The sequence below is a fragment of the Schistocerca piceifrons genome, chromosome 4, assembly GCF_021461385.2.
Source record: "Schistocerca piceifrons isolate TAMUIC-IGC-003096 chromosome 4, iqSchPice1.1, whole genome shotgun sequence".
Classification (NCBI taxonomy): domain Eukaryota; kingdom Metazoa; phylum Arthropoda; class Insecta; order Orthoptera; family Acrididae; genus Schistocerca; species Schistocerca piceifrons.
The window spans coordinates 410,220,007-410,233,696 of record NC_060141.1 but is presented as its reverse complement, the minus strand read 5'-3'; the positions used below and the strand labels follow the sequence as shown (position 1 = coordinate 410,233,696).

At 45.0% G+C, this 13,690-nt stretch overlaps 1 protein-coding gene across 1 annotated transcript in view; it reads left to right on the top strand.

Annotated features, from left to right (window-relative positions):
* The first annotated feature begins 393 nt into the window (after positions 1–393).
* LOC124795873 (neuropilin-2-like) overlaps positions 394–13,690 on the top strand; it is a 254,480-nt gene continuing 241,183 nt past the window's right edge. The window contains exon 1 of the mRNA XM_047259954.1: positions 394–739. Within this exon, the coding sequence (XP_047115910.1) occupies positions 394–739 (346 nt within the window). The remainder of the gene's footprint in view (positions 740–13,690) is intronic.

The window sequence follows — 13,690 nt, the reverse complement described above, 5'->3', positions numbered from 1 at the left end:
ATCATCATTTCATCCACATTGACGCACAAGTCGCCGAAGTGGCGTCAAATCGAAACAATTGCACCCTGCGAACGGTCTACCCGACGGGGTGCCCTAGTCACACGACATTTATTTACTCGTATTTATACGCTTACCGCCTTTTTCAATTTGACTCAAAAGGTTTGAGATATCTTGAATGTACCAAATTTGGATTAAAGCTGCTCTTTGGAGCATAAACACATTGCAGTTCGAACCTAGCTGAATGTAGAGTAGCGACTACTACCACCCACGATGTAGAATGGCCACTGCTACGACCAGCGAAGCGCGCGGCGTGACTGGAGCTCGCACGCCGACAGCAGCGCGGAAGGAGACGGGGGGCGGTACGCATCACCAGTGAATCCCGAGGCCGCGCAGATGGGAAGGAAGGAGCGAGCGAGGAAGGAGTGCGTGCAATTGCGTAAGCAGCGGCGGCGAGTGGCGGCCAAGGCTGCGCCGGCCGCGGGCGGGGCGGCCGACCCAGTTGCTGCGGCGTGCCGCGGCGCGGCTGGCTGGCTGGCTGGCTGGTACTGCTCGCCGGCAGCGGCTAGTGCGCCGCGAGACGCGCTCATGGACGCCACGGGACCGCCGCGCGCGCTCCGGCCGCGCCTGCCGCTGCTGCTGTTGCCGGCGCTGCTGGCGCTTGCGCTCGCGCCGGCTGCCGCCGTCGCTTTCCAGATCGACTTGGCGGCGCTCGACCTGCCGCTGCCGCACCGCCTCAACGGTGAGTCACGGCACCGTTGCCTCCCGCCTGCCCCACACCACACTGACTCACCACAAACTCGTCTCCCGGAAACACTGTCAGCGGCGCCGTGTTTACTCCTGACAGGTGGAGGCTCCAGCGGCGTCCTAACTGGCGCTAAACGTCTAGCATTACCTTCCTATTTGGTATTCTGCGTGGATCTTCGACCATAGATACTAGTAGACTGGCCTTGCTGTGAAGAAGCTATAGGGGCTGGTGTGGCTCCAACATAAACCACGTGACCGTTGGCAAAACGTGGCGGGATTTCAAATCAGCGGTCTGCCATCCTATGTTTGTACCGTATTTTCCCCACATTTCTCAATTGACTGCCAAACGCTTCCAACAAAAATTACTTTTTTATTTGCGAAAAATTATACCAGAACTACATTTGACCTGGATTTGTCCACAGTATCATTTATAAAATCTAACAAATACATCGTACGCCACTCTGGTGGGTTGGTTCAAATGGCTCTGAGCACTATGGGACTTAACATCTATGGTCATCAGTCCCCTAGAACTTAGAACTACTTAAACTTTACTAACCTAAGGACATCACACAACACTTAGTCATCACGAGGCAGAGAAAATCCCTGACCCCGCCGGGAATCGAACCCGGGCGCAGGAAGCGAGAACGCTACCGCACGAGCCACTCTGGTGGGCAGCGGGACGTAATTACTATAAACTGTCAATTAAACTAAAATGTCGTTAAAATTCTTTTAAACAGTAAGAGTGGGCTCGTGTCACAACTGTAAACATTGGATTCGCCGCGTTTTGAGCTCTTGTCACTTATAAAAGAAAATGGGATATGGGAATTATGTCAACTATAGGTGCCAAAATTGTCGACTTTAGGAGCAGGTCCATTTTAGAGTATTAGTTTCAGGTGCACTTCAAAGGTTCAGTTCCCACTGTTTTTACAAAAGTTTAAACTATCACTTTAAAAAAAAATGATATTTTAGATCAAAGGTGAGACTTTGAAGTTTCATAAAATAATTTTGGAGCCTAGGTTTAAATATGACAGACACTGTAAATAAAAATTATAAATATACATTGTAAATAATAACTAACCTATCAAAACACTTCTCCGCTAAGTGCTTCGAGCAAAGGCGCGTATGTGTGCAGATGGCTTAAAGTTTTTCCGTTTCAGGGCCTGTATCCAAAGCTGCCTTCCGTTTTCATCCTTAGGGAACCTACGAGTAGGAACGAGAAACAATTATACTTACTCCTGTAACCGAATTATCACAGATACTTTGCAAAACGTAATATGAATCTGACTTTACAGGCATCACCTTCAACACTATAATTTACGTGATACTCTATTTCAAGGGTAAAAAGCATATAAAAGTCACTTCAGCAGATTTCAATAAACGCATCTGCACTATCATAGAAACACTTACACGCGAAATGTAATGCCATTTCCCCCGGAAAAACGCTGAGTACAGCCATAAGAGCAACACGAAACAACCATGTTTTGCCAACATTCACGTGACTTCAGCCCAGAGATGTTGGAGCCACGAAAATGACGTCAGGGCCAGTCTATTATATTTATGGTCGAAGGCGCGGATACACATTTTGGCCACTGACATTACATTGTTTAACCTTCAACAATTACATTGTTCAGCCATCAACAATTGCAAAAACAAACATATTTTCAAAAAAAACAAATATATGTGCAAATTACTTAAGCTAAAAAAACAAAATTTCTTAATTTCTGAACACAGAAATAACCAGAGTAAAAAGTGCTCTTACCACAACACAAAAAGGCCAATACGTCCTGGACAGAGTTACGAATGTCAAAGAAGGGAACTAGCTTTTAGACTTATTTGGCAGCTTCAAAATCATATAATTCAAAACATCTTTTTACTCGTGCTATTTTACTTGTTAGTACCCATCTAATGTGGCAACGGCCTTGCCGCAGTGGATACACCCGTTCTCGTGAGATCGCCGCAGTTAAGCGCTGTCGGGCGTGGTCGGCACTTGGATGGGTGACCATCTGGGCCGCCATGCGCTGTTGCCATTTTTCGGGGTGCGCTCAGCCTCGTGATGCCAATTGAGGAGCTACTCGACCGAATAGTAGCGGCTTCGGTCAAGAATACCATCAAAAATACCGGGAGAGCAGTGTGCTGACCCCACGCCCCTCCTGTCCGCATCCTCCTCTGAGGATGACACGGCGGTCGGATGGTCCCAGTAGGCCACTCGTGGCCTGACGACGGAGTGATTAGTATCCATCTAACGTAATATAATGTATTATGTCAAATAAAGTAACATGATACGTGAAGTCACGTCGTATAACATGACACATGCATCGTGTCATCCAATATGACATTCTTCATGTCGTGCAACATCGCACAACGTGTCATTAAAGTTTAGGATGTGTACATCCGCAAAAAAAGAAAAAAATGGTTCAAATGGCTCTAACCACTACGCGACTTAACATGTGAGGTCATTAGGCCCCTAGACTTAGAACTACTTATACCTAACTACATCACACACATCCATGCCCAAGGCAGGATTCGAACCTGCGACCGTAGCAGCAGCGCGGTTCCGGACGGAAGCGCCTAGAATCGCTCGCCACAGCGGTCGACGTTCATCCACACTTGGGAATACTTCCTATTATGTACGCACCCACACTCTCGAATTCTTCCCATTGTAGACGCATCCCACTCTCTAGAAGCACCGTACATGCAACATGGTTGCATTTGTGGGAGGAGTAGTGCCCTAGGCGAAAAAATCAGCCCACTCCCCCGCCACTCACAAAAAAAAAAAAAAAATTGTTTTAGCGTCTACCCAGGAACAAACACAATCCCATAAACTTTATCCCCCAGAAAAAGTTTTAGTCGTTACTTATACGCCCTTCAAAGATATGATAATATTATTTTATTTACTATAGCTGCGGAATATTTTGGTTTTTGGGCACAGTATCAGGGACTTTAGCCTGTAAATTACAAGATGTAGCTGTGCCAGCATCCAGTACCATGCAGATAAGAGAGCTCGCTTCGCTGGGGAAACATTAAAGCGTAAAAAAGCGCGAATATGTCAAGATCCTTTGATTTCAATTCTTTGAAGCTGCCAGATACATTGAAAAGCTATTTCCATTTTTTTACATCCGTAACTCTACCCTAGACATAATGGCCTTTTTTGTGCTATGTCAGAAGTATTTTTCGTTCTGGTTCTCAACTTTTACGATACCATAATTTTGACATTAGACTGACATAGCTTGGCAACCGATGTAGATTTTTGTTGATTAGGGCAAAAACAGATCTGGTATAGGTTTTTTATTGTCTTTCGAACTATGTTGCTTATATCGTGGCAACGAATAAAGCTTTCGCGAAACAACTGGACGATTATTAATTAATGTATTTGTCTACCTTGTTACAAAATTTGAACCGATTCGTCCTAATTTCAAACACAGAAGTGGAAAACGTAAAAAAAAATTCATAAAGAATGTACTTTTTGCACGTAGAATCCAAATCAAGCTAGATTTCTGGAGCGAGTTTCAATTTTATCCTAAGAATAAATTTTTTATTTATTTAACTTACTGTCAACCGTTTCCGCACATCCAATTAACGTAAGAAAGAATTTTACGTGCTATATTTAGCTCGACTTTAAACCATCATTTCTCGACAACGGATGAAGATTATTTGACAAAAACATCGCTTTGACTTCTTTCATTTGTGTACCTTTTTGAAATGTTTCAACCGATTCGTACAAGTTTAAAGTATAGAAATGCCGCGATTCAAAAATCTCCCAGAAGAAAGCGTTTTTTGCACGTAAAATCGAAACGAAGCAAGATTTTTTTCAAATGATTAAAACTTGTCTTAGACCAAATTCCGGAACATCGGTGGATCAAATTTGAACCATCAGTCGTGCTCTAGTCCGGAGTTATTGAAGGGTGACCGTTTGTGCATGTAAAATCCGTACAGTGCACATACAGATGTTGTCGACACATTCTAGAGCACACCATCTGAAACGCTTTGATGCTGTTCTTTTCTGTCTTTGCTCCAGTCCATAATTCTGTTTTATACAATGCTGTGCTCCAGACGTACTTTCTCAGAACGTCCTTTGTCAAACTCAGACCTGTGTTTCATATTTGCAAGTATCCTTCAGCGAGTAATGCCCTCTTTGTCTGTGCTATTATCTTTCTTGTGTCCTTCTTGCTTTGTCCGACATTTGTTAACTGTGCTTCCAAGTTAACAGAATTCCTTCTGTTCATGTACTACATGTCCTCAGTTTTGTTGTCTAGTTCATCGTCAATCCCATTATCCCATTTTTGCTTCTCCTCATTACTCGTTTTTCTTTGTTTTGCTCTCAGTACATATTCCGTGTTCAGTAGTGTGTTTATTCCATTCAGCATGCCCGGCAAGTCTTCCTTGTTCGCAGAGAACGCCAGTGACATCAGCGAATCTTATCGTTGATGCCCTTTCACCCTGAATACTAATCCCAGATCTGACCGTTGCTGTTGTAAGCTTCATGGCTTACCTACTCATGCTGAAAGGCTTGGGAGAAAGACTGCATCCTTGCAACCGGAGCACTTCTCTCCTGCTCTTCCATTCTTATTGTACCGGCTTGGTGGCTGTACGTGTAGTACGTCCCTCCCCACCTTCACACTTGCCAGCACTAAGAACCTACGGCCCGACAACTTCTCTGACGTAGTGGTAATAAATTATGCACACAAATCTTCCTCCAGAATCAGTCTGTCTATTGGTATCAATATCGCTACAGCAGTTCATGAGATTAGCCTGAAGATACAGACAGAGACTGTGGCAGAAGAGCCCGCCGGAGTGGCCGAGCGGCTCTAGGCGCTACAGCCTGGAACCGCGCGACCGCTACGGTCGCAGGTTCGAATCCTGCCTCGAGCATGGATGTGTGTGATGTCCTTAGGTTAGTTAGATTTAATTAGTTCTAAGTTCTAGGGGACTGATGACCTGAGAAGTCCCATAGTACTAAGAGCCATTTGAACCATTTTTTGTGGAAGAAGAATTTAACCAAAAATACGTACAGATTTTTACAAACAGATTCCTAGTTACAACTCTTTGTGTTTCAAATAATTACGACAGTTCAAACAATTACATTACCTACAATTAATAAAATGCTCCGGGCTACTACGCCGTGGTCGAATGGATTTCACATGAAAACCCAGCGTTTCGTCCCTATCTGCGGGGAACATTTTCAAGGAGGATCGTAGATTCTTTAAATGACCGACTCACAACCTGACTCGCTAGTGACTGCAGCAGAATCCCGCTTCCGCTTGCTTTCGCTAAGTATCGTGGATGTCACATATTTTGAATATCCGAGCGCTATTGGCCGTTGACGACTGCCGTCGTCCGCTGTTGCAATCACCCCGTGGTGGAAGACTGGTACACATCTTCCTTAGCACCGGAACCACATGTCATTCAATTTCACGCCCACCTCCTTCCTACTGAAATTCCTAGTGTTTTTTTTACAATCCCTATGGCCTCTCTGTATAGCCTTTCATGGTACCCGCTTGTGGCTCCCAGTACTTGAGCCCTATTAAAATGAATGCGGTGGTCTACTGGCGGCAAAGCATGTTCGGCAAAACATGATCTGTCCAGTCTCCCCTCTTCTGCAGTTTCCCTCTAATCCTTTTTTCTTTTCTTACTTCTCTTTTTGTCATATCCACGTACATCTCCCCACAAGTACACGGAACCCTACGAATTCCATAAACCCTCCCGGAAGACACAGGATCACGTAAAATTGGGTAGGGCTGCTCGCCAACCGCTGGAAAAAGCACGGATATCATTCTGTAGCAAAAGATCCGTAACGCGATACGCTGACCATTCTCAAAATGTTGCAAATGGCTCTGAGCACTATGGGAATTTACATCTGAGGTCATCAGTCCCCTAGAACTTAGAACTATTTAAACCTAACTAACCTAAGGACAACACACACATCCATGCCCGAGGCAGGATTCGAACCTGCGACCGTAGCGGTTGCGCGGTTCCGGACTGAAGCGCCTAGAACCGCTCGGCCACATCGGCCGGCTGACTTTTCTCAATCCTCCGTGTTGCTGAAACTTGCCACAAGTGAATATTAAATGAAGAGGGGAAGCGGAAAACGTTCCAAGTGCCAGATCTCACATTTGTCATCAAAATCGGAAAGCAATGTATCTCTTTTTGTACATAACTCATTTGCATCCAAAAAATTGAGAAAGTATTCTGATACCACAGAATTACGCTGTCCATTTCATCACTGCAAAAAATAATTAGATAAACTAGAAAATAAATAATTTATCAAGAACGTTCTAGCCATTACAGAAAACTGCTTCTAAGCGTCAACAAGAATGATTTTGTTTCAACTGCCATTAATACAGAGGCACTGCGATTTATTTGCGGTTGTACAAGGACAGAAATACAGCAGAAATATTTTAACTAGTAGAATTGTAATCAACGAACACAAATTCCCGTTTCTCTTACCTTTTTTTTACAAGAGAATAACAAAATCAAATTTATAAATAAATCTGTCTGTATAATTTTTGTTTCTTACAAAACTCTTAATTTCCACATTAGAGCTCATTTTAGTTTCGTCAGTATGTTCTTCCACCTACGATCAATGGAGTACGTTATCATGATTTCATACGGGATATTCTACCTGTGCTGCTAGAACATGTGCCTCTACAAGTACGACACATGTGATTCTTGCACGATGGAGCTCCTGCACATTTCAGTCGAAGTGTTCGTACGCTTCTCAACAACACATTCGGTGACCGATGGATTGATAGAGGCGGACCAATTCCATGGCCTCCACGCTCTCCTGACCTCAACCCTCTTGACTTTCATTATGGGGGCATTTGAAAGCTCTTGTCTACGCAACCCCGGTACCAAATGTAGAGACTCTTCGTGCTCATATTGTGGATGGCTGTGATACAATACGCCATTCTCCAGGGCTGCATCAGCGCATCAGGGATTCCATGCGACGGAGGGTGGATGCATGTATCCTCGCTAACGGAGGACATTTTGAACATTTCCTGTAACAAAGTGTTTGAAGTCACGCTGGTACGTTCTGTTGCTGTGTGTTTCCATTCCATGATTAATGTGATCTGAAGAGAAGTAATAAAATGAGCTCTAACATGGAAAGTAAGCGTTTCCGGACACATGTCCACATAACATATTTTCTTTCCTTGTGTGTGAGGAATGTTTCCTGAAAGTTTGGCCGTACCTTTTTGTAACACCCTGTATATCGCCGTCGGATGCACCGCAAAGGCGCGATTAGACCATTTACAACGCACTCAGAGGCATTATTGTCATGCACCATAAACGAATGTAATAAGAAGAGAGTAAAATAAAACTACCACGAAATAAAATGAACTGGTCAATAGAGTACATGTATAAATGTAAGTGCATATAAGAATACAAAGGAAGTTTGAATATGATGGCCACGTTATCAATATACGTGCCAACGATAATCTTCATTAGTCCCTGCACTTCGTGCAAACGAAAATGTTATTTCAGTCAGCTTACATCAAATTCCGATTTTAAACTTATTCAAATGGTTCAAATGGCTCTGAGCAGTATGGGACTTAACTTCTGAGGTCATCAGTCCCCTAGAACTTAGAACTACTTAAACCTAACTAACCTAAGGACATCACACACATCCATGCCCGAGGCAGGATTTGAACCTGCGACCGTAGTGGTCGCGCGGTTCCAGACTGTAGCGCCTAGAACCGCTCGGCCACCCCGACCGGCTTTTAAACTTAATTGGTCGCCGGAGGATGAGTGTTATCTATCAAAGAGACAGCTATTGGAAGAGCATTTTACTGTTAAGAGTACAGCTACATCACTGGGTAGAAGGTGGGGTGCCGTTCTGGAATATACATGTGTAAGGTATCAGTCGACGCTGAAAATAGCCGTATCTCGACGCAGGCACGGTCTTGTGCCAGATGATCATGCTAGGAATGTCACGGCGCAACAGATTTCAGTAAATTAGCATGTAATGGAAATCAACAGCAGTGCTGCATCCATGTGTTAACAGTCGAGAGGAAGCTGTACAGTGTGTCACCGCCATATGGATGAGGCACGTCCTCCCATGTTGACGCCACGATCCATAGTCCACTGTAGAGCCTATGATTCATCCAGTTCACTCTCACCCGAATCTGACACACACGCGCCGCTGTAGGCAAACCTGATCCCTCTCCAGCATGACGGCGCTAACAACCACGATCCCAAGGAACGAATGTTTACTGAGTAAATATTGTCAGCAACAAATCTCCCGATGGAGTAAATGTACAGGGTCGGCTCAGTTACGTTTTCGAGATACCTGCACAACGATCTCTATGTAGAATGAGATTTTCAGTCTGCAGCGGAGTGTGCGCTGATATGAAACTTCCTGGCAGATTAAAACTGTGTGCCCTACCGAGACTCGAACTCGGGACCTTTGCCTTTCGCGGGCAAGTGCTCTACCATCTGAGCTACCGAAGCACGACTCACGCCCGGTACTCACAGCTTTACTTCTGCCAGTATCTCGTCTCCTACCTTCCAAACTTTACAGAAGCTCTTCTGCGATGCAGAAGAGCTTCTGTAAAGTTTGGAAGGTAGGAGACGAGATACTGGCAGAAGTAAAGCTGTGAGTACCGGGCGTGAGTCGTGCTTCGGTAGCTCAGATGGTAGAGCACTTGCCCGCGAAAGGCAAAGGTCCCGAGTTCGAGTCTCAGTCGGGCACACAGTTTTAATCTGCCAGGAAGTTTCGATCTCCATGTAGTTCAAGAACTTACGCCGCAGATTTGTCCGACCACCGTTTTCTGAGCTAAGAATATTCTCAGTAAGTTCACAGAGCTGCCACAGAACGTGATATCATAGGAGGTATTGCAGTGAAAGTAAGCAAAGTAAACAAGCCAATGCATGGTTTCGCGCAATATGTGCTGATCAAATTCTCCCGAGCTTCCAGCCGCGTCAAGTTGTTTAAAAACCACGAGTACTCTTCGGCCATTGTCAAGTGTCACCATCTGATTGTGTCAAGTGGTGAACACGTGACAATGGCCGAGGAGTACTCGGCCGAAATCTCCTGGATTTTAAATTACTTGAGACGGCTGGAAGCACGAGAAAGTAAACAAGCTTTTGCTTTTCATTGACAAAGAGAGTGGAGATTATTTTTATAGTAAGAAAGCCAGTATTCAGTTTATGCACAAGATCTTGAAGATAGCGCTTCCAAGAAAGTTGTTCATCTTCCCTCAGTCCTGAGGATTTAAAGCGGGCAACTAAACAAACTGCTTGACCGACTTGGAACACAAAAATTCGCTTTTAAGAGAGTTCCGTGTCGAAACTATGCGTTGCATGTTGTTGCAAGTAAATGCTAATCTGTTCTCTGAAAGCCACGTTCAAATGTTATTGACTACGTGTTAGCTAGATAATTTGCATTATATGCCACGTCTTTCACAACAAAAACTGGTTCAAATGGCTCTGAGCAGTATGGGACTTAACTAATGAGGTCATCAGTCCCCTAGAACTTAGAACTACTTAAACCTAACTAACCTAAGGACACCACACACATCCATGCCCGAGGCAGGATTCGAACCTGCGACCGTAGCGGTCGCGCGGTTCCAGACAGTAGCGCCTAGAACCGCTCGGCCACATCGACCGGCTCTTTCACAACAACACGTGCGTCAGTCGCAAAGAGAAACATTTTTGAGTTATCTATAATAAACACTGAGGTGAGCAAAGCCATGAGGTGCGTCCTAATATCGTGTCTAACCACCTTTTGTCCGGCATAGTGCAGCAGCTCGACTTGGCATGAACTAGTCGTTGGACGTTCACTGTAGAATTGTCGAGCCACGTTGCCTCTATAACCGTCCATAAATGCGAAATTGTTGCCTGTGGAGGATATTGTGCAGGAACTAACTTTTCGATTATGTCCCATAAATGTTCGATGGGTTTCTTGTCTGGTGATCTTGGCGGCCAAATCATTCACTCAAAATGTCCAGAATGTGAAACTTCCTGGCAGATTAAAACTGTGAGGCCAACCAACTCTCTGACCGAACACGCTGAGCTACCGTGCCGGCGTTAAATTATGTTACCAGCTATTTTCCTCATTTGGAAATTCGACAAGTTAGTGGGGTGTTTTGGGGGAAGAGACCAAACTGCGAGGTCATCGGTCTCATCGAATCAGGGATGGACGGGGAAGGATATCGGCCGTGCCCTTTCAAAGGAACCATCCCAGCATTTGCCTGGAGTGATTTAGGGAAATCACGGAAAACCTTAATCAGGATGGCAGGACGCGGGATTGAACCGTCGTCCTCCCGAATGCGAGTCCAGTGTGCTAACCATTGCGCCACCTCGCTCGGTACCAACTACCCAACCACGACTCACGACCCGTCCTCACAGCTTTAATTCCGCCAGTATCTCGTCTCCTACCTCCCAAACTTCACAGAAGCTCTCCTACATTAAATCTGTGAGGACAGGTCGTGAGTCGTGCTTGGGTAGCTCAGTTGGTAGAGCACTTGTCCGCAAAAGGCAAGGGTCCCGATTTCGGGTCTCGATCCGGCACACAGTTTTAATCTGCCAGGAAGTTTCACATCAGCGCACACTCCACTGCAGAGTGAAAATCTCATTCTGTCTAGAATGTTCCTCAAACCAATCGTGAACACTTGTGGCCCGGTGACATGGAGCACTGTCATCATAAAAATTCTATCGTTGTTTGAGAACATCAAGTCCATGAATGGCTGCAAAGTATCTCCAAGGAGCTGGACATAACCACTTGCAGTCAATGATCGGTTCAGTTGGACCAGAGGACCTGGTCCATTTCATGTAAACATACCCGCACTATTATGGAGTCACTACCTTGTTGACAAGTTGGGTCCATGGCTGTGCCACACTCGAACCCTACCATCAGCTCTTACCAACTCGAATCGGGACTCAGCTGATCAGGCCAAGGTGTTCCGCTCGTCTAAGGTCCGACCGATAGGGTCACGAACTCAGGAAAGGTGCTGCAGGCGATGTCGTGCTGTTAGCAAAGGAACTCGGGTCGGTTGTCTGTTGCCATAGCCCATTATCGCCAGATTTCGCCGCACTGACCTAACGGATACGTTCGTCCTAAGTCTCACATTATTTTCGGCGCTTATTTCACGCTGTGTTGCTTGGCTGTAAGCACTGACAACTCTACGTAAACGCCGCTGCTCTCGGTCGTTAAGTGAAGGCCGTCGGCCACTGCGCCGTCTGTGGTGATAATTAATGCCTGAAATTTGGTATTCTCGGCACACTCTTGGCACTTTGGATCTGGGAATATGTAATTCCCTATCGACTTCCTGAATGGAATGTCCCCTGCGTCTAGCTCGAACTACCACTCCGCGTTCAAAGTCTCTTAATTCTCGCCGTGCCGCGCGGCGTGGCCGCGCGGTTAGAGGCGCCATGTCACTAATCTTGCGCCCCTCCCGCAGGAGGTTCGAGTCCTCCCTCGGACATGGGTGTAATTGTTGTTCTTAGCGTTAAGATAGTTTACGTAGGTTGTAAGTCTAGGGACCGATGACCTCAGCAGTTTGGTCCCTTAGGAATTCACACACATTTGAAAACATTTTCTCGCCGTGCGGCCGTATGCACGTCGGACACCTTTTCGCATGAATTACCTGAGTACAAACGGTATCTCCACCAGTGCACTGCCTTTTCATATACCTTGTTTATGTGATAGTAGCGCCGTCGCTATCCCATGACTTTTGTCACCTCAGTGTATAGTGTCTAATTATAGACACACACGGCCTATCCATAAATTGCGCTTCAACAGAACTAATGGCCACTAAATAATCTAGATCTACCTCGAGAAAGCATAGTTATCCAATGGAATTCTTGTACTCTGGTATACGCTACGTTAATTATGTGCAATAACTTAAAGATGTGTTCGACACTGGGACTCTGACTCTCTATAACCCGAAGGTGCTAATGCCCCTGAATCGTGTGACAGCCCCTTTAGAATTTTAACTGCTTGTCCCGCTGTTGTAGGATCAGCTCCTCACATAAATTGTTAAAAAAGAAGTTTTGGTGATCTTCCTTTTGCGAGCCTGTATGAGTTTAGACGCAAGGAAAGTTGAGCCGTATTTCTCTAACCTGTTTAATTCATTTGTGGATCAACCGATGTATTGATGTCTTGAGCCACAAGGAGCAAAAGCACACCGTGGAGCAATCCTAGACTTAAAAGCGCTGTTGCTGCCATCCCTGTGACAGAGGTGCCAATACGTGTCTCACAGTTTGACAAACCTCGACAGCACTGCGTGGTCGCCAACGGTAGTCGTTTCCAGCACCTTCTGTGAAGAGCAGGTCTTACGTTCCTTAAGTAGGGTAACAGCCTTACATGCATTTACCGGAACAGTTATTATTATTATTATTTTCGTTTCCAGGCCAGTACAGTGCAGTTCTTCACAAATTCAAACCATATCTACAATAAAGACTCTGTACGTGTCCAATTAATTTTGAGGCCCAAAATTTGACAGTTCATTTTAGCCACCTGCATAACAACATGTAACTTTGAGGCGCGTAGCAGAAGGACGGTCGCGCGATTCATTCAAGTTCTCTTGAAGCCTTCTGTTTTTCGGAAGGTGCATGGGGGCTTAATTAAATATATATAAGATTGAAAATACTTTTAATTTTTGTATATCCGTTTACGCAGTGTCTCGTAAACGGTTGGCCCTGACTAGGATTGTTACGCTATCTGACTGCAAAGAACAATGTAAGAAAATTTCCGTAAACACAGTTAATTAATTAAGACCCCAGCAACTATAAAAATCTACGAAACCAATGAGCACAAGAGTAACTGTTCTGTATGTGGGAGTGTGACTCAACGTCCACATCTGGCACGGTTCTTTTCCAACAAGACAAGAATTTTGATACCAATTATACTGACGTGACAAAAGAAATTTAGAAAAACTATAATTACGCAAAAAAATCACAATTACACTCTAATCCAAGAACACAAGCCAGATGCTTTGTTGACTGAACC